The sequence below is a fragment of the Atractosteus spatula genome, chromosome 1, assembly GCF_055471065.1.
Source record: "Atractosteus spatula isolate fAtrSpa1 chromosome 1, fAtrSpa1.hap1, whole genome shotgun sequence".
Classification (NCBI taxonomy): Eukaryota; Metazoa; Chordata; class Actinopteri; order Semionotiformes; family Lepisosteidae; genus Atractosteus; species Atractosteus spatula.
This window is the reverse complement of record NC_142706.1, coordinates 62,138,285-62,159,531: the sequence shown is the minus strand read 5'-3', so window position 1 is coordinate 62,159,531 and position 21,247 is coordinate 62,138,285. Positions and strand designations below refer to the sequence as shown.

Below are 21,247 nucleotides of genomic sequence, written 5' to 3'. Positions count from 1 at the left end.
GACCCGCCTTTCCACCAATGTGACCCGCCCCTATACCTGGCTTTATCCAATTGAGAACGAAGTCTCGCACTGAGTCACGACCCTCTGGCAGAATTCTTCCCTCTCGTCCCCGCCCCTTGGCCCGGGATTGTGACCAACCAGACTCCCCGAAACGTCCCTATGTCCCCGCCCCTGTCCCCGCCCTTGCTTGGCCCCTCCCACCACAGTCCAGGGAAACTTCGCAAAACAACTTCGCCGTGGATTCGCGTGCGGTGGGAATTGGGTGAGCAGAAATATCCCTTTGGAATGTAAAAAGAAAACAAAAAGTGGATTTTGTTGACGAAATTCCCTCCATAGACATGAGTAAGGTAGGGAGTGAATATTATCTCGTCATATGAACGGTTTCTAATTACAGTTCTTTGGAATTATACTTGATGTAATTTAGAATTTATATAATAAATTGTGGACCCCCCAGGAAACGCGTTTTGTTCCGTTTCTGTGTTTGTTTCAGCGTGTTTAAAATGTTTTATATGCTGAAGGGACGATATTGGATTATCCTGTGTAGCGTCATTTCGCGCTAAGTGAAATGCGCTGCAATTGAATAACTGCTTTCCGTCCGAATCGCTGTAATAACTCCTGTATCTAAAATTGGTGTATTTTTCTCCACAACAGTATACTACAGAGTTGAACATTAACAGTGATTTATATATATTCTATTACTTTTCTTGTTAAAGTGTCTGAGGAGCAAATTAATTCATTAGCCTGTGACTGCAAAGACCGCTTTCTAGCCGGTCAGATCAGCTGAGCTGAGCAGCTGCTGGTTCTGTAAAAGTGACATTTTAGCTTTTCGCTACACAAAGTCTTGTGTGCCGATGTAGTGTTTACGCAGTCCACGTTTCGTCCTGGCGCTGCGTGGGCTGTTTACAGTAAACTGGGATAACTTCTCTCCCGGTCAACTCTTATCAGGAGAAACAAGGCAATTTTCAGCGCTCTGTTTCTTTTTGTAAACATTACGACAGATATCGAAAATATCAGGATAGAAAGTGACAGTTGGGGGAAAAAATGGTTTAAGCATAGCGATTTTCCTTCAGGTGGTGGTCTTTTGTGTGGTCGTGTTTTTTTTTTTACTCCAAATTCAGTTCACCGGGCAGTAGCCATTTTTAGAGATCAGTTGGGCGAAAACCTTGGCTTTCAAGCATTGCGAATCCCATCATCGCCTTTTCATACTTTTTTTTTGTTGTTGTTGCTGGTGAAGGTGAGTGAGGTGTCGTCATTAAAAAAAAGCCGAGCTTTAAGAGGGTACACACCTCGGATACAGCAGGTATCAAATAACCTCCTCCTCTAGGTGTTCGGAAACTTGACCAGAAACTTACTGCGTCACCGCTCAGGTCCAGCTATATGTTCCCCTCAGATGTCATACATGCATGGAACTGGACCGTTTTTACATTTCCTGTGGGTTTTTTTTGTAACTTAAATTCCCGAAGCTTATTTTTCTTTTTTATTCGGCGGTTCTCGCTACGTTTCTGTTTATTGACTGCGCCCCCCGCACGCCGGGCTTTAACCAGGGCGGGAGGGGAGTAAAATGAGACGGTCCCTTAGGAAAACGGGGCAGCAGAACCCCAAACCCTCTTTCGGAACCGAGGTTCGTCGTATTTGCTGTGAACGTACCGTCCATCTGTTGTTTTGTTTCAGTTCATTGCGATGTCGTAGTTAACCGTTATAAAAAAAACGTGCTCATTTTAAATTTGGATATGAAGTATTTTGTTTGTTTGTTAGTGCTTAACCGAAAGAATAGGTGGCATTTGTCCCATTTATAGCTCTGGAAGAAGTGCGTTGCAGCCGCGGTGCGGGGCGGAGTGTGTCGGCCAGGTACCGATTCGGTGATTTCAAAGCGACCGACGCGTCGGTCCAAGTTGCTGTTTTCTGCATGGATGCTCAGATTTTTTACTCGGAGCAGTTGATCTCTTGGCGACAGCTTGGGTTGGAGCTCGCGTTTAGACGTGAATAAAATACGCGCTTCAAGATCGGACGGCGGCAGGAAATTTAATTTAATAGGAGAGTCAGCGAGTCAGGCGCGCGCCCTGTCCCATGGGAATGGGAATGGGACTGGAAACCCCGGGGTGGAGAAGCGCCGGGAGAAATCAGACTCTAATCCGCGATTTGTAGCTTTGACTTCACCGATGACCCCGTTGCCTGTATAATATTGTAACGCAAGGGGGGCTCAGGCTGGCGCATCAGGTCGGCCCCACACCGTCCGGGGCTCGAACCCGCGACTTCCGCGTCTCTCTGCAGCGACCTAGCCCCGTGAGCTAAAGAGAGATCTCTCCACAGCCCAGTAGCTGTAGTCCTGCTATCACAGGGAAGGGCGGTGACGTCACCTGCTCTGGTACGCCGGCTCTTACACAGTACCTGTCGGCCGTAAGCGTTACACTCTCCCCCGCTTAAATCGCCGTCCCCGGCGAAGGGCTATCCCACCCCGCTGCTGACACCAATGTAACGTCCCGGGTTCGAGCCTCAGTCGGGATGGGGCCGACCAGATGCGGCAAGGGCGCCCGCCGGAGCCCCCGTTGCGTTACAATATATATTTTTTGGACTGCTTAGCCAGACTCCCCTCTGCCTCTCCGATTTTAGCACCGCGCTTTAAGATTGGACCAAACGCTTCGACTCTGCCCTGACACACACACACCCCGGTCCGCTTCCCTCCGTGCAGTCTGTCCTGGAGGTGGGTGAGTTAGAAAGACAGCGAGGTGATCGAGGCTTAAACCTCAAGCACAGCATCGACAGCCTGTATTGATTAACCAGCCGATGGTTCAGGCTGATCTCTCCGATGCTCTCAAGGGGCTTCAGGTTATCTAATCTCTGAGGTTTCTGCAGGCCGATCTGACCCTGTGATCCTGCCCGGTTAGGGGCCTTGCAGGAGATGGCCTATAGGATAGGGAGGGAAAGTTTTTATTTAGCAGTGCTGAGGAAAACCTAAATTATCACAAACATGTGTGGCAGGCTCTCGTGGAGCAACGTTATGAATGATTTCTCTGCCTGATCTGCCCCTGGCTGCTGTGTGGTGATCCAGGAGAGCTGGCCCCTTTTCAGAACTCCACAAGAAAAAGGGTTAAAGAATCACCCCCACCCCCCTTGTGAAACCTTGCAAGCTGAGGTTGGAGTCAGAGAGCGAGAATCCGGCTCGGCAGTGCGGGGAAGTGGGAGTGAGTCGTTTTCTGGGAAGAGGAACGCATGAAGGAAAGGGCAGCGCAGGCGTTTCTGTCCCAGCTCTGAGATAAGGCCCCCCCTCAGGTCCCCTCCCTCCCTCCCCCCCCCCCCCCCCCGAGCCTGCTGGATGTCCGCTTGCTGGGGACAGGCAGGAGGGCGAGGAACACGCTGCCCTGCGCCCCAAAATCGAAGCGGGGATCCCTGTGGGTAGGAGGGCAGACGGGATGTGGAAGAGCTCCCAGCGGAGCACAGCAGAGCCCATGAGCAGAGTGCTGTGGGAGAGCGTGCATCTCTGTAGGGCCCTGCAGCACTGGTGATGGCCACTGCACCAACTCTCCCTTGCCTGTAGCCAAGCGCGGCCCTCCCTCTTCTAGCCAGCGTCTTCCCAGTTTTTCAGGTCGCTGTCCCGAGTTTCAGGAACCCGGGATGCTAAAAAGCGAAGGAATCCAGATATCACTGGACAACGGGGCGCTCCTGCGCCGTTTTCACACCAGCACAACGGAAACTAACCTCAAAATACCCGCCAGCTCTTTCAGTCCCTACTGGCTCATTCCCCCGGTTTTTGTTTTGCCAAGACGTAGCTTTTTTCCTTATCGGTGTGACCTCCGTAACGCCTCCTCCCAGGTCTTTCGAGCAGAGGCGAGGAGGGGGGAATCGGAGCCGGCGATGGCATTGATGAAGTCAGCCGGGGTCCTGGTGCCTCTGGGGGATGCCTGTCCAGCTCTGTCCAGAGAGAGCGGGAGAGCTGTGGAGCGCAGCGCTTGTCTCCGTCGGAGGAGACGTAGCCGGGCTGCTCGGGTTCACACAGCGGGACTGTCCTGCAGCTCTGAGCAGTTCCAGAGGAGGCCGCCTGCTTGTGAGCCGTGTGTGCACAGGACTGACTGTCTCAGGCGGCTCCTGTCGTCCCTACATTATTAAACACAATTCGGGCTTTTAGCCTGTGGTGGCTCTTTCGCACGATGTAGGCCAAACTGGGTATAAAAGGCTGGGCACTAAAACTCAAGACTTGCAATGCATAGCAGCAGAAAGTGAACAAGACAGGGCAAAACACACACGTGTAACGGTACTTGTTTAAAGGGGTGTAAACTTGTAGTCCCGTGGGAATCGTGCTCTAGAGAGGTTTAAAAACTCATGTAGACTCACGAGTTCTGTAAGGCTTGAATTAAAATTCAATACTGGATGTTCTTTTTTCATATGTGTTGGGCTTTTCATCCCAAAGGATGCCAAAGCACTTTATATACCAGAGGACACCTGGGAGTGCGATATTAGGGTTGTAATATCCAGCACACGCCCTCTGACCTGCCGTGTGTTGCTCTCCAGAGCTCACATTGTTGAAAGGCATAAGCAAAGCCGATTTCCTGCAACCCATTAAAGTTTCATCTGGAGGAGCGCAGGGGCCTCGGTAAGAGCTCCGAAGTGGCACAGGGGAGCAATGATTTTTGTAAGAGGTCTCGCCTCTATATAGGATTAAAAGTCTCCTGCATTGTATTTTTAATCTGTGCTCTCTGCTGATGACATCAGTGTTATAAATATCCAGGTTTTGATAACTGGGCTGGAGGGGGACAATGGGTGTTCCGGAACTGTGGCAGGATTCCGGGAACAATAGCCTGGCATTGGAGGATGTGTGAGACTGGGGGGCTGTGTGTGTGGGTGACACATGTACTGGGTAACTGGCAGCCTATGTGTCAGTGTGCCAATCCAGTCTTTACAAGCCTGAGTGACCGCATCTTCAGAATAGTGGTCCTAATAACAGAAGCTGCCCTGGACTTTGATAAATCGCAAAGCTTTTGGAATTATTCCTGGTTGTTCTCTGTGTGCACGCTGGGTGTTAGGTGTGTGTGGTAACATCCATGTGAACTGGATCCGTTTCCCACGAGGCTGACGTTAATTCAGTGTGGCCGTGCCTGTCGAACACATGCACCATGCAAAACATTTCTCAATGTGCACGTTCCTTAGTTCACTTAGAAGTCTTAGCATCAGTTGTAAAGCACAAAATTCAAGGACAATGAAAGACATGTGGTATCTCTTGATATTCTGTAACTGGTGCGAGTGGGGACATATTGTAGCTTGAAAAATTAAGTAATAAAATAACTTGTTGCAGAATTTCAATGACGTTATGGAGAAAATGCAAAGGATGTGATATAGATTTTGGGCTTTTAATCCACAGGCTACAAGCAGTTTAAGAAATGTTCCCCTGCTGGAAGGAACTTGTGATTCGAACTCGAAAATGGTGCGTTTCGCATGCAGAGCCGTGAACTGTCTTTGACACTTCAGAGTGGATCAGCCGGAGGACAACCTCAGAGTTGGAGCCAAAAGACACATTCCGTAATCCTGCTGGAACTGGGCACCTCATTCCAGTCCGGCTGCAGCCCGGAGGAGAAGTGGTGTTGGTCTCCCGTCAGTCAGGCCACAGACTGATGGTAATGAGCAATAGCTAACACTTTCTCCTTAACTGACCGTTCATAATCAAACAACATGGAAATGGCCAACACCAAGAAGAAAAAAACACTTTGTTGAAAACATACCAGTGATATTCTCGTTGCCAAGTAACATCTGTGGAATGAACAGAGGAATAATTGCACGTTTGCTTTGAAGGAGCTCTACTTAATTAAAAAAGGCAGAGAAAATGAACCTGTTAAACAGAGAAATAGGCTAATCACAGGTGCATAGAAGTGGGAATGTAAAGGCTAGGGCAGTGGAACAGCATTATTTAATCTCCACACTATGTAATTAAAGATCTTGCTGGCTTGTTATTACCATTATATCTTAGTGATTCGGTGGTGACTTCAAACATAAGCGAATTAGAAAGGTAATGAGGAGGCCATTCAGCTCATCTGCCCTTGGTAGTTTTTAGCTGACTGATCCAAGGATCTCATCCTGCAGATTCTTGAAAGATATCTGGGCATCGACTTCAACTACACATCTGGGTAACTTGTTCCACTCTCCCACCATGCTTTGTGTAAGGATGTGGCCTCCTGTTCTTGTTTCTAAAATGCAGTTACCCCTAGTTTCTACTTTTGTTCTCTGATTTGTGTCTCATTGTTCATTTTAAAGAAGTTCTCTGGGCTGCCTCTGAGGACTTTGAATACTGTCTGTCTCTGGTGCTGGGCTAATACTCCGGAGCATTAGTATGGAGCAGTTGCTAGAAAGGGTGTAGCTCTGAGCTGCAGCCTGTTACTGGGCACAGACCATGCTGTGTGCGGCGCAGGCGGCCTTGCAGGGGAGAGGGTTAAGTGAAGGAGGGCGGGAAAAAAAGCACCCTGCCAGGAAGTGTGTGCTGCCTGCGCCCCGAGGAGCACTGAGCTCAGTCTTGGAACAGTGCGTCTCTCTGTTTAGAGTCCCACCCCTGTGGGAGCTGGGTGTCCCGCAGGGGAGAGGCTGACGATCGTATGCCCACGTGTGGACGCCAACCCTTCGAAAGAGATCGGGGGGGGGCGCCTCGGGGCTTTCCTTTTCAACCTGTGGAAATCTGACAGGCGTCCCTCTCATTCAGGTTTTCCAGATCCACATCAAGTTACCTTCAGTGAGGTTCGGAAGTACTGAGGGTATTGGAGAACTCGGCACTAAACCTGCCTCCTCTCATCCCGGCCAACAGGGCAGCTGATCGCTTTGTTTTAGCTGTTGCAACCTACAGGGTCTGGTGTACACTGTTCTGATGAAGCTCTGGAACACCTGTTAGCACCCATGCTTATGTGGATAAGAGGACAAGGGGACAAAATGGCCAGAGTCTGATGATGGATTGTGTAAGGAGTGCTTGAAACTCGTATAAGAATAGTATATAGTCTCAGGGTGCTGTTCAGAGGGTAGTGTCATTTGCTTAAAACACATGCTACTCTACAGAAGCATGTAGTGAAAAGCTGCATATAGCATTTAGTCATGCTGAGTTTCCTAGAAGGGGGTGGGCTGGTGATTGGGATGATGTTGTTGGAGGAGGGTTATATGAGGGGAAGGAAAGTCAGAGAGCCCCAAGGAGAGAGGGCTCCCCTCTGCATCCCTGAAAGACATCTTAGCTTCACACCAGCTCAGCTCTTCTTTGCCTGGGCCTGGATCACAACGCTTGTTGTTGTCTTTTACAAGTTGACATAAGAAAGAAGGATTGCAACTTGGAACCGTGGAACTTGATCCTTAAACAAGTAAGCTTGCTCCCAGGAAACCCCCGATTCCCTGCAGTGCGGCTGTGTGTTAGGGCACAGGACAGGAGGAGGAAGAGGAGGCGCCTTTTCCTCGCTCACTCGCCCTTCTGCCACTGTGCTCCTACTGTATACACAGGCAGTCAGGCGCTGGCCCCAACCTTGCATTTACAGTCGCTTTTATTTGTCTTGGTTCTATTTTTGAGCTGATTCTGGAGGAGGAGTGGGCGGCAGTGTGTATGGGATGGGGAGGGGGGTACAGTGTGTTTGTGTGTGTTGGGGGGGGGGGGGCGTTGACTTTTCTCCTCAATGCCCACTCTGTTCTCTTCTTGGGTGGTGGCACATTTTTATTTTTTTCAGGAAAAGGCCTGGCTGTTTTTTGGGAGGGGAGTATGGAGGCATCCTGGTTTTCGTGTCGAAAGGCTGAAAGGGGAGAACAGGCCTCTGTTGATGCCTTGTACTGACGTGGTTCGGGACAGTGGCTGGCCGGCCGCTTGGTTTGTGCCCACGGGGCTCAGTATGGAGGTGCTATGTGGGCAGCCTGGCGTGTGCCCGATGGGGGTGTGATGGTGGGCGTGGTGTCGAATGGCAGTCTTGATCGGCTTTGGATTGTGGTCGCTGCTCCTGTTTTGTTGGTGCCCTCGCAGAAAACAAGGTAAGAAGTTAAATGACTAGTTAACAGTCATCTGAGTGTTACTTTTAGGGTTTGAAAAACCGAGAGACCTGTGAGCTAGGAGTGGGAGGAAGAAAAATATTTTGAATAATGTGGTCTTCGTTTATGGGAATATGTTACTTTATTTTAGGTTGCTTCTTTGTGCCTTTAGGAAACTGTGCTTCAGACAGATGGCAAGTATTTTGTGAATGAAGATAAAATAAGTCAGTCCATCCTGATGTGGAATTTTATTGCGAATATGTGCACTTTTTTAAGGAAAAGCCGCCCTAGTCATCTTGGAGGGTTTAGAGAAAATTTTATGTGCAAGCACAAGGGTGGCATCTTTTATCAGTGAGACTCATTTCCATGTCCTTGTTATTAGCTGCAGTCAGAAACGGGGGGAAAAAACTGCTGGTGTTCAGACTGACGCTTCAGCAGGTGGGTCGCAGTGTCCTGTGCGCAGTTTCACTGCTCCCTCGCTTTGCGTTTAGTCTGCACTATACGAAGGACATGAACTGCACTGGCTTCAGCATGCATGTGAAATCTCCGCTGTCTTGTCTTTCACTGCGGATTCTCGTCGAGAGAGGCGCTGAGTTTCGGAGAGCCATGCGCTCTGCTCTGAGAGGACTGTGCTTTCAGGGCGCTGAGATAACAGCGATGACGATGAGCGCTCGTCGGCGCCAGCTGTCCAAACAGAAACCTCTGTGGGGCTGTCGCTCCCCAGGCCCGTCACCGCGGGCAGAGGAAGACGAAACGGTTGCCCGGGAGGAGGCGGTGGAAAGAGGCAGGAGGAGGAGGGGTTCAGCTCGCGCCCAGTGGCTTTAATAAGGACTCGCGCACCTGGAGAACTGACACTGAAGGGAGCTGGGGGTTACTGGCACCTGCCCTGTGGATTTTGGCAGGAAATGAGCAGAAAAGTGCGGCGGAGAGCCAGGTTAATTAAATAACAACAATAACCATGAAGCCCTCAGAGGTCTGTTAATACAGAACAGCAGGCTTGGGTAAGTGCTCCGAATGGGTCAGAAATGAAAAGCTAACAAGTGGGACGCTCAGGAGGGGATCGCACTTCAGCGTTAGTCCTTTTCTCTGCAGTTTTCTGGAGGTTAGTTCTGACCTAGGAACAGGGAGATCTTTTTTTGTCCTCCAGCCCCTGGGTTTTACTCGGAATCGACAAGAATCCGGGGCTGGTTTGGCGACACCGGAGAGCACCAAGTCTCGGAACGTCAGGAGCTACAGAGCTCGTTGTTCCTGCCGCTTTGTGCCGTTGTGACACTGGGATCCCCTGTGATTTGCCTCTGGACTTGTCCAAAGGATCCTGGAGGAGAGTTCCTCACCCCTCGGAGAAGGGGAAGGGCTGGGCGGCGGGCCGCTCTCAAGACTGTTTGGTTTGGGGTGCCAGTTCCAGCCTCACTGGCCTGGTGGCAGCCGGAAGGGATGTTAGCCCGTTGCCCAGCTGCCAGTGTCCCTCCCCGGCACGGGCACTGCTTGATCAGACCCGCAGCCTCCTGACCCCCGGCACCAGTCACAGGCTTGACGCCCCTGGTTCACACCGAGCGCGTGGCTGCTGCGTGAGTCAGGCCGGACTTTGCCGACGTTGTGAGTCACTCGGCTGGGATCGTTCAGGGAAAAGGTTTGGGAAGGCTCCTGGGATAAAAATAGCCCTGTACTAATGACAGGATAAGCAGGTCAGGCCCAGCAGCTTCCCTTTGTTTGCATGCCTTTGTTTTTTTAAACGGGCCACTAGTGGCTATTGCAGAACGGTCTGCCTTAGCTTCTTGCTCACAGGGTGTCAGAGAGTGCAAGAGATTGCAGAGTCTCCAGACCAGTGCAGAAGTGTTGGGAATGCTTTCCATCCTGTTGTGCTGCCTTTTGCAAAACGTGGGTTTTGCAACACACTGAGTCATTGGCTGGCTGGTGATTTGCTGCTGTAGCTGTCCTGTTGCAGGTCCACCTGGGTCTTGTGTGTGAGAGTGTGTGTTGCATTCGTTATCCGTGACTCACTACACAGGCCTGGAGACAGTGCAGGTTAGTATCCTATATTGTCTGGCAGAAGCCCGTTGTGGTGCTGGGGGAAGAGGTGGGTGGTGCAGCCCAAGCCTTTCTGGGTTATTGTGCAAGCCTTTTTCTCTGCTCAGGTACAGGGTGGGTGATGGTAAAAGCAGCGATGCACGCGAGTCTCCGCCTCCCGCGACAGATGCCCACGGCGGAACCTGTGCTTGGACGCTCACAGCGTTGGATGACTAAAGAATAGGAAATGTCAACGGTGTGACCCAGGCAGCCCAGCGGTGAAAGGATTTTGTCTGGGTGCTAGGTTTCCCTGATGTGCTTGGTGCTAGCGTTTCCCTGCTGCTGTGATCCCATAGGCCAGGCCCGCCGCCTGTGGCAGCGTCATTACTGGGCTGGTGATGGCACTTGCAGGAGCCCATGGAGGGCAGCGGGCGCGTGATGGAGAGGGTAGTGTTGGTGGGTTTGCGATCGATCTGGAGGCATACAGGAGACACGCCATGACAAGGCTAACATCAGCCTCTGGTTGAGCCACAGCGCTGCAAATGAATCGATTTGCCAACACACTTCCCACAGCTGTAACGCCGGAATGAGCCCTGGATTCCTATGACAACTTGGCACTGCCTGACGGTACTTGGCTCAAGGCTTCCTTTGGCACAGGAAATGACAACAAGCAGTTGGCCACCAAGGCCACCTTAATGCTGCCAGATCCTCGAATTCAATTAATTGTGTACTAAAAACACAATTACGAAGGCAAGTTCCTAAGGGGAATTGATTCAATGGTCTGGTATGTGACTACACTCGCTTTAAAACTGTAAACAATACCATGACGATGGAATGCAGAGTTCGGATTGTTAATCAAGCGCCTGTTAATCATTGTCTTAGAGGTCAGATTCACGGATGATGAAACGCCAAAGATCCATGCTGTGTCTCGCTCAGTTTTGTTTTGATCACGCTTTCCTGATGCTTGACACTCTGCGCGCAACGGTTTCTGGAAAAATACAGATCGATGAGGTTGCTGAGGGTTTGCAAGAAAGGCTTTTCCAATTGGAAAGGCAGGAAATCGTGTGGGGCACGAGCCCTGGAGTTCTCTGGTTTTACCCGGCGAGTCTGTGCAGCATGTGTTTTCTTTCTCTGCATTTCATTTCAGTTCACGCTGAGACAAGAAGCTGGGATTTGTACAACTTGCAGGGGAATCACAGTGGTTGGCTTTTTTATAGCCGTTGTGGTGGAAGGCAAAGCTTTGCCTCCGTTAAACGTACACATTCTGCATCATATAGAAGTATAAAACCTTTATGCATATTTTTTCTGGAGTTAAAACTGTTTAAGAAAAGCTGAAATTGAATTGAGTGTTTTTCACACATCTTGGCGGGATGTTTTAAATTTAGCCTGGGTTATTTTTTATTTAAGGTCTTGTTTTTGAAGGAAACATTTGACTCCCTCTTTTCCCCAAGAAAACCTCAAATGTAGCTATGGGAACAAATTTATTTGGCATTGAAATACTTTGCATTTGGATTAAAAAAATGAAAGTGCCCTTGAATGTGTGCTTCGGCGTCTGTCTCCCGAAGTGATGTGTGTGTGTGTGTGATGACAGCTTGGCCTGTAGCAGAGGGAGGGCAGTGCTGGCACAGGGAGTCTCGCCAGTCTCCATTCTGCATTGTAGCAGAGTGTGAAAATGCAGAAGAAGACTGGCGCTGTTTTCCACCTGCAGAAAGGGAAATGTAGGCCGCATGGCTTGCAGCGAGCCTCTGGATAAGTCTGGATAATGACAGGGGCTTGCAGGCGTGGAATTAGGAGGGGTACAGATGGGGATGAGGGCTGACTGTGTTGCAGGACAAGCTCTGAGGTGGACAGTACTGATGGTTGGGTAATCTGCTCAAGTGTTTGCAGAGCACGGTTCCTCTCCCCAGCTGTGGCGTTGAAGTGTGCGAGTTGTCCGTCGACAGCCATGGGGCGGAGTCCTGTCTCGTCAAGGTGGGCGCTGCTGGCCCGGAGATGACTTGGGCAGCACGGTAACGTAGTGATCTTGCTGGGGCCTGATGCAGACGCTCACGCAGAAGAAGTGTTTATACCGTAGGGCATGGCTGTCTGGTGTCGACAGCATGAGCAATGCTTCCCATTTTACAGCTGCAGAACTGTGGCTTCCTTGTGCAACACTGCGGGCCAAATAAGATACTCTTGAACTAAAGCACAAGCAAGAATGCTAGTCCTGTATTTGTATATACAGTGCAGTCTGTACGTATTTGGACAGTGACACAATTTGTGTTGTTTTGGCTCTGTACTCCAGCACATTGGATTTGAAATGAAACAATGACTATGAGGTTACAGCGCAGAATGTCAGCTTTAATTAAAGGGTATTTACGTTTATATTGGGTGAACCATATAGGAATCACAGCCCTTTTTATACATAGTCCCCCCATTTCAAGGGACTTAAAGTAATTGGACAATTGGCTGCTCAGTTATTTCTGTGTGTTGTTGCATCTTTAGTTCATGCACAAGAGAGCTAACAAAAGGTCTAGAGTTGATTTTTCGTGTGGCTTTTGCATTTGGAATCTGTTGCTGTTGTCTCTCCACATGAGGACCAAAGAAGTGGCAAGGCCAGTAAAGCGGGCCATCATGAGGCTGAAAAATCGGAATAAATCAATCAGAAACATTTGGTCTGTCAAAATCAACTGTGTGGTACATTGTTAAGTAGCAAGAACGCACTGGTGAGCTTAGCAATAGCAAACGACCTGGTAGACCACGGAAGACCACAGTAGTGGATGACCGAAGGATACTACAAAATGAGAATAAAAAACCTTTTTCGACTGTTGAACAGATCACGTTATTGATCCAGCATGATGTGGCATCCCTGCAGTCAGAGCCCCCGCCCTGGAGCGCCAGAACCTGACGAGCTTGAAGCCGATTATAGTAGTTGCAGTTGACAAGTCCTCCTCAAAATAATATCAAATATAATTACAGCATGGAAAAAATATGTAATCTAAGGTGACACCATGGGATGTTATACACAAATGTTTTCAGGCTTTTGCAGGGACAGCCCCCCAGGACTTGCGCTGAGGACCCCTATCCTGCCATACAGTACTGTCAGTCTCCACTGCACATCTGCTGGGAAGCACTGTGAAATGGCTTGTGGTCATGACACTGAAAGAGAGGCAGCGTGGGTTCATGGCAGTATAAACAAACTGTGTCTGGTTTTTTGGAGGGAGGTGGGGGTTGTGACGCACACCAGATGGCTTCACGCTGGCATTATGTCACCCACTTACCGGTCTTGGCATGAGATGACGGGGGGGAGGGGACACAGGAAGGGGGTCATTTAACAGGCATGGCTTAGTCATCCGATTTCCTGTAGGACTCCGTGGCTAGAATTCCCGTCAGTCCATAAGAGACTATTCTATCTCCCGCAGCATCTGTGTGTCCAGGAGGCCACCTTGGTTCAAGGCATTAGCCTCGCGGGTAGATAGAAAGTAAGCAACGCCCTCGTCATCACCCTTATCTTCATCGCTGGAATTTGAGCTAACTGGATCAACCAAAGCCTCCTGCAGTCCTGTCCACGATGGAGGAACCCAGGCAAAAAGACTTTGATTCGCTGTGTTGCTGTGTAACTCGACTTGGCACGCCTTAACTCCTGGGAAGCCTGCAGTGCAGTTTCCCAGCTCATGCCCTTGGTGTCCGCAGTAATCAGGCTCCTCGTGTTTTGTGTGTGCTGTGCACATGACTGGCTGTCCTCACAATGAAGCTTCAGGCACATGTGCACAACAGATGAGTAGATGGAAGTCAAAAACAGGTGTCTGAAGGCGGGTTTTGCACCTAATTTAATGTGACATATAGTTTGTTGAGTCTTGCTTGTCAGTGGCAGTCTCATTATAGTCAACACACCTTCATCCTGACAAGTGGCAGCTGAGATCTTCTGGCAGGGAAACTATTTTAAGATGCTGAGAGCAAAAACTCATGTCTACAACCAGTTACCGACTTCTTGCTGGACACTGGCAGGAAATCAGGAGTGTGGTCTGGCACTTCAACTTTTGGTGTTGTCGATCTCTCCCCTGGTTGGTTTAGGAGGACGCTAAGGTAGCATCTACGGTACGTGTGTTTGTCTGGGGTCATGAGGCTGCACTGAGGTGGCCAGTGCACAGAGGCACACTGTCTAATTAGAGTTTTCCAGCCTTGGAGCATCTGTGCCCAAAAACTTTGTTTTCTGTGCAAGGGATTTGTACAGACTGCGTATGCTGAGGTGACAGTCTTGGTCTTGGGAGATCTCTGAGGCTTTCAGGATTTGATCCAAGCTCACTCTCTCTGGAGCACCTCATGGCTTTGCAGAGCCTTGAGTCTTCAGGAGCCTTGAGGCTCAGGATTGTTCCCTCTAGAAAAGTTCCCATTGTCAGTCATTGTGTGTGTGCGTTCCTGTTTTCAGATGTGAAGGTATGCATATATGATACAATGTATAGTAAACATGTACTTACACACATAAATCTGAGGTCTGCTTCCCTTTGGTTTTGCTTGAGGAGAGCAAAACCTTCAACACAAGATGCTTTGCTGCACGTGTGCTAGAATCCTGCAGCCCTGGTGTATTGAAAACACCCTATGTGTTTTTAGAGCAGGTGTGGGTTGTCTTATTGTGGATGCTACAATAGATGATCAACCTCTCACTGGTTCCGAAACTCGGACTGGCTCAGGGGCTGGGGAACCCCTTGGACCGATACTTTATAACCCCGAACTATTTGAGCTCAGAGCGCATACCAATCCCTGGCCAGCTGTGGAACTTGCTTGGGTTACTCTGTGACCGTGCAGGTGCGGATTAAATGCTTGCAGCCAGTCGCAAAGGAGGGAACGAAAGGCTCGCCCCATGGCTCTCGGCCTGGGCCTGGGCCGCATGCTTGTGTGCTCGCGCGGCAGGGGTGGGAGCGGTCCCGCGCGGTGATTGAGACGCTGTGTGTTGTCTTGGCAGCCGGGGAAGGGAGAGCCCCACGCCTTCAAGGAGAAGACCTTCAAGAAGAAGCGGCAGTGCAGCGTGTGCAGGCAGCCCGTGGAGAGCCAGGGCTCCTTCTGCCGAGGTGAGCAGCTGACCGCTGTCCTCCCCTCAAATCGGACTGTCCGCTGTCCGCACCGGCCTCTTCACTTTCCTCCTCCCTCATGCGGTCTCGCTCTTGCTTTCTTCTTCTTCACACCATTTCACCCGCTCTATCACACGTGCCGCTCTGGCTGTGCTGGTGTCTTGCTGACGTCCTCATGCACGCCATCAATGACTGTCTCACTGTCACCGAGGCATGGTCTCTGCCCGCCCTGTGTCTCTGATTCTGTCTCTCTTTCACTGTCCGTCTTTATCTCTCTCCCATTGCCTCAGTCTCTTATCTGTGTGACCGTTTAAGTGAGACCGACTTTGTGATCTTCTCCTGTTGAGCCCTGTGAACACACTGGGCCTGATGCAGAGAACGCTTTTAAGTGGACCTGCAATAAAACAAGCAGTTCCTGTGGCTCAGCCCAGCACCTCTTGCCCGGGGCGTGAAATAACCTGATACAACTACAAATATGGTCCTACCACAAAACCTGGGACCACGCATGAGAAGAAAACAGAACTGAGCTCTTAGTTTGCACATTCCTTTGCAACATCTAGGGAGTTGAGCAATCAGATAACTGCTCCAGTGCCCATTGGTATAAAGACATATTAGAAGGTCTTAAATCCAGAGTTCATTTCATGCCCCTTATGTCTGTATGACTGTAGTAGTTTCATTGCATAAAAATGTTTAGGGCACAAAATAGTGTTGAGCAGTGGATGGGACTCTGGAGTCATAACTGGAAAGTTGCGGGTTCAAAGTGGGACACTGCAGTTGTACCCGTGAGCAAGGAACTTCACTCCAGTTGAGCTAATTAAATGCCCATCTGTGTAATTGAATGCAAAATGAAGTTGCTTTGGATAAAATCTATAGCCAAATTAATAACCGTTTCTCAAGAATCTCACCTTGTTTTCTTGCTGTGTCTGCTGCCTCTGGTGTGAATGAAGGAGATCGCATGCTGCTGTGCACGAGTCTCTTCTCGTGTTTTCAAGCTGCGGGTCGTGTGCCTCTGTGTGCTTCTCGTGCGTTTGCAGCGCCTGGCGCAGGCGCGTCTTCTTCTCCTGACGCTCTTGAAAAGCGAGAGTGTTTCTTACCATCTGACTCCGGTGTTCCCAGCCTGTCCCAATTTACTCAAAGCCCCTCAGAAAAGGCCCTTCCTGCCTGTTCTCACGTGCTTCCCACCATCTCTCTTTTTCCGCAGTGTGTAAAACGGCCACCCACAAGAAATGTGAAGCAAAGGTAAGAGTTAGTTCTGACTCCTTTTTTTGTTGTTGTTTATTTGTTGGTTTTGTGTTTGCTTCTCGGTTGCTGGCTTCCAGAGCGGCTTCCGCAGTCTTTGGAATTCGTCAGCTGCCGACTCCGTGGAAGATCCGTGGGAAAACGGCGTCGGAATTCGTGTCGACAGGATGGCTGTGGTGTGCAGTGCAGCCAGATGCTTTGAGCTTGCAGGGCCAAAGAGAGCTTTTAATAGGAACATGGAACAGCCGGTTCTGAGAAATCTTCAGAAGCCAAGCAGAGGTTAGGAGCAGTTAAGATGATAAGAATGGTTATAAATGAGAGGAGGGCTTTTTTGGCGCATCTGGCCGGATTGGTAGTCAGTAGCTGATTGATCTGAGGATCTCATCCAGCTGTTTCGTTCAGGGTATTCTGGCTCCTGTCAGACAGCGCGACATGGTCACGACTGCACAGGCAGTGCCAGCTTGGTTGTGCAACCCATTTAATTTGTCACTTATTAACAAAAGTGTTTGAGCTGGAGTCTTGTTGTGGAGGAGGTCATGTGTTCCGACTCCTGTTTCCATGCAGTATCTGGGTCCGGTTGCTAGAAGAAAGTCCCTGCGGGCTGCTGGGAAGCGCTCGCTCTCTCTCTCCTGCTGTGCTGATGGACGTGTCCCTGGTCACGGTGCAGTGCAGTGCAGTGCCTTTGCTGGCATTGGCCAGAAGGTGGCGGCGACGAGGCCGTGCCTACCTCTATCCTGGTCATTACATTACGCTCTTCTGACAGCCATTGAGCTACACAGGAAGGGAGAGGCTCAGCTCTCGAATGCCGGGCTTAGAGGAACCTGCAGTCGGGTATTTGCAGCTCAGTCTGAAGTGTTTCTGCAGAAGTGTCAGCTGGGAGCGTGCCTTGGTTGTGTTTGAACCTGCTGCCTGCTGCCTGAGCCACAGGTCTCCACAAACTGTTCCTCTTTAAGCAGGAAAGACCAATGCAAACCCATGTAAAGCTCTGAATCTGTGGGACGTGTCTGCCTTGTTTAAGTGGGACATAAATGTCAACAAAAGCATGGCTCAAAGGGGCTTTTTCTGTGCTTCTCACATACTGGAACACACTGTGCATGATCCAAAGGGAGAATTAGAGTCTAGACTGGACTGGATTCTGCCCAGTCCCACTCACCCTGAACATGAGAAAATGGATCATGTCAGCTTCATGTCTGCAGACCTGGATGTGGCCTTTATTATTCACTTATTCATTGGTTAGCATTACAACTAATAGTTGTAGCTTAGTTAAAGCTCTTCATATCTGTGCATTTGACTGCAAATAATATTGGGTTGACTTTGTGATTTTAATAATACTATGGGAAGAGTGCTGTCAATTATTGTGTGATTGTACTGATGGAGACTAGATCTGTGGTGTAGCCAGTCCCCGGTTTGGAAGGGATTGGTGAGTCAGCTGGGGGAAACTGCAGGACATGAAGAAGTTGAGTGATCTGTCTTCCCAAAAGGTGAGTGGTTTGGATTACAAAAAGTGGCCTTTCATCCTTATGATGTCAAGAGAGACGTAAATGCTGGTAATTAGAAGGAACACCACACATTGGTTCTTGTAATAATCACTGATGTGTTTTAGCTGCTACAATAGTTTCTATTGACTGATCATGTATCGTCAACCATGGGATGTAATGATCAAGTTTATCAGGATGCAGATCATTCTGTATTTAACATACTAAATAATGAGTTGGGTGTATTCTCACGAAAACTATGCTGCTTTTAAAAATATTAGTAGAGGCTTTCAGTAAATTGCTGATGCTCCTAAAACAGGCCTACGTGTGTTGTAGCTCCTGATGGTCTCTCAGGTGGTCTCAGGTCAGCAATGTGTGTGCATGCAGGCCCTTCAAATAAGGATCCATTCCCCTCATAAATGGGACGCTTCTTTTGTGCTGCAGGCGCATGTATGTGATCCAGCACCATTTGTTGGCTATATAAGCAGATCAGCATAGATGGACACAGGGTTATAACAGGAAATGCCTAATTGTTTTTCTCTTGCCCGAGTCTGGTATGTGCAGGAGCCTCCTCCACAAAACCTGAAATGGATCATACTGCTGTACAGTGGGAGTTAAAAGCCAAGGGTCTGGTGTCTCAGTAAGAGGTCACCTCTAGACTTTGAGCCATGTACCAGTCATTGAGAGCACTCTGGACTTCTTCTGTATTTGCCTAGGAGCTCTGTGAGGTTAGCTGTAACTTGCTCTCTTCTTCCCCACTTTACAATATGATGGATTATTAGGCTTGTATAATAGCTGTGCAGTCTGAATGGGAACAGTTTGCTGTTCAGCTGTGGAGTTCTGCTCAGTTATGGCAACCAGCAAACAGCACTCGTGTCCAAAATGTTTGGAAGGAAACACTGGCGTCTTTCTTTCCCTCTGAAGCTCTGTTTGTCCCAGAAGGACCAGCAATACAACTGAGCCATTCCAGGGTCGCTACGGCAACAGAAACATGATATCGCTCGGTGACGGAATGGCAGAGGTGGCGGGGTAAGGACCTGGACATGCAGGCTGTCTTCCTGGCTTTTATTAAAAGAAATAATAAAAAGACATGGCGTGGTGATTTCCCAGGTACCTGTTCGGGCTGTCAGACATGCAGGTGACCAGTAAATGGGACACTGAGTGATAGAGAGGCTGTGAAGCATTGCCCCAGTTTGCCCATCTGGTTCCTATCAGGTCCGATGAAGTCACTGATCAGTGCTGAGACCACGTGGTTCTGGCTCGTAACATTGCTTACCAAGACTCTGGTTATGGGGTTGGGAAGGGTGCGTGCTTGGCAGCAGCAGTAGCATACATGTAAATGGAAATGCATCATCACAATTAAAGATCCCATTGAGCTTTGCAGCAGCGCCCCAGGAGAAAAGAAGAAGTCACGAACTTCCAGTCACATAATGTTTAAGGTGTGGCCCTTAAGCAGAAGTTTCCCACAGTCAGTGTACATGTGATTTGTGCACTGTTATGTCGTGTAAGGCTCAGTTTTAGTGCTGTGTATTGTCCTGTGTTATTGATTTAACACCTTCACAAAGAGTTGGGAATGGCTGCCCCATTCTGGAGCTTGTTACACCAGGATCAAAGCAGACTAAGGAGTACTAAAGTGCGGTGAAATCGTGGCTCAGGCATACAGAGAGATACCACAGTGCATTATCATAGCAGCAAGAAGAGCAATGCTCATCGGCGATACAAGATGGGCGAAACTGCGAAAGTACAACAGAGATCTTTACAGTGTTGTATCCTGTGTTCATCTACTGTATGTGCTACACAGGCTACAGATTGATAGAAATCTACATGAAGATGTAGAAGAGTTTCAGCCCTAGATGAATGGATAGATGGAAAAAGAGCAGAGTGAGAGAGAGGAGTAATAGATAATCTATGGAAATGTATCATGTATCGTGTATCAACAGATATTTGTCTTGCCAGATGGCATTTTAATAATTTCCAGACACTTTCCCACCCCTCTCTCATTACCAGCAGTGGCTCAGCAGCTCTTTCTGTTTGCTGTGTAATGTTTGCTCTTCAGTTAAAGGCTGCTGGGGAAAGCAGGCAGCAGATGGAACAGCAGCACCAGGCGATGAGAGCCCAGTGGCTGCCGGGCGAGCTCTCCCCGTGGCTCGATGCCCAGGTGTGGGGCAGATCCTCACATCGGCGTTCAGACCCCAGGGCAGAGCCGAGCAGCAGAGTGACATTCTGTCTTTCAGGACCAGTAAACCAGTAAAAGAAGAGGTCAGGGTACATGGTTTTGTTTTGTTTCTAACATTTAACAGAGCATGCAGACTTTGCCCCCTGCAATTTAATAAGCGTTTAAAAATGATCTAAATCTAAGTACATGTATAGGTATTTAAAAATGTAATGATAAAGTATTTAAAAATGTAATGATCAAACCTATGCATAAAACCTGAGTTTATTTATAAAGCTACTGCTTGCTTCATTTTTCCTTGCTCATGTGCCTTCTGTATTTTTTTTTCTCCTCCACTGCATGCAAATGTTTGGTCCTCCTCAGAGTTCTTGTGTGACTGCAGGTCACAGTAAAACACAGGGGTCTGGTTTCACTGCTGTTCATTACAGCGTTGGACTGGCTCTCTGCTTTGTGTTAGCTATGCGCCGGTTGTGGCAAGACAAAAGGATGGGTGACGTGAAGGTTGGGGTTGGCTTTTAAAATGTCTCTTCCACACCTTTTTATGAGATATTAAAGATCATTCCTGGAGCATCAGCTGTGTTACCTCCGCACCTTGGAGATTGCATTCCTGAGTCCTGAGTGCTTCTCAGCAGTTCTGAAGATCGTATTTGGGGGATTCCTTGTTATAAAAGGAGCGTGTTTCTCTGCGAGATGTCATGGACTCCAGGTCATCGGAGTGGGGGGGGGGGGGGGGGGTGCATCAGACTGGAGAGGGCTGGGGTCTTGTGCCAGCAACGCGAGGAGGCGGGGGCAGAAAGCTTGTGCTGCGCAGTGCTCTGAAGCCCATTGCAGAAGCACTGCTCCCCACTCGTTGCCACACCTTCACTGCCAGAGACATCTCATCGGAAGCAAGTGTTGTGGGAGTAGTATCCTTACAAAGTACAAAGTAACAAGACGCCCAGAGCACATCCTCGTATGGCAGGATGTGAAACAGGGAGAGGGCCTGGAATGACAGAAGGGTGATGTGAGCAAGACCTTTGGGAAGGGGGGGTGGGCATGTCTAATCGTTTTCCTAAAATCTACCATCCAGCTTTCTTCTGCAGTAAACTCTGCATTGTGCTGTGCTTACCTGACATAGTTTGTACGTTGGCGAATTCCAACAGCAGACATTGGGAACAAGCCCTTTTTTTTTCACTGCGGATGAGTGGGAAAACTGTGCTCTCCGAGAGGGATAGAAGACTTGGAATGCTTTGACGAAAGAAGCAGGAAAAGCAGTTTCCGTTGTTAGGGAGGGCTGTTTTCTTTTCCCAAGGAGAGATCGGCAGCTCTGCACAGTGCGTTACGGGGGGGGTGACAAC

General features: G+C 49.2%; 1 protein-coding gene across 5 annotated transcripts in view; it reads left to right on the top strand.

Moving 5' to 3' along the window:
• tns2a (tensin 2a) overlaps positions 1–21,247 on the top strand; it is a 70,108-nt gene that overhangs the window by 12,942 nt on the left and 35,919 nt on the right. For 2 of the 5 annotated variants that reach the window (XM_088914988.1, XM_088914978.1), the window contains exons 2-3: positions 14,918–15,023; positions 16,225–16,262. In XM_088914988.1, the coding sequence (XP_088771114.1) occupies positions 14,918–15,023; positions 16,225–16,262 (144 nt within the window). Of the gene's footprint in view, positions 1–238; positions 348–14,917; positions 15,024–16,224; positions 16,263–16,457; positions 16,542–19,976; positions 19,997–21,247 lie in introns of those variants that run through there. The other 3 variants (XM_088914996.1, XM_088915005.1, XM_088915015.1) reach the window with 3 other exon arrangements.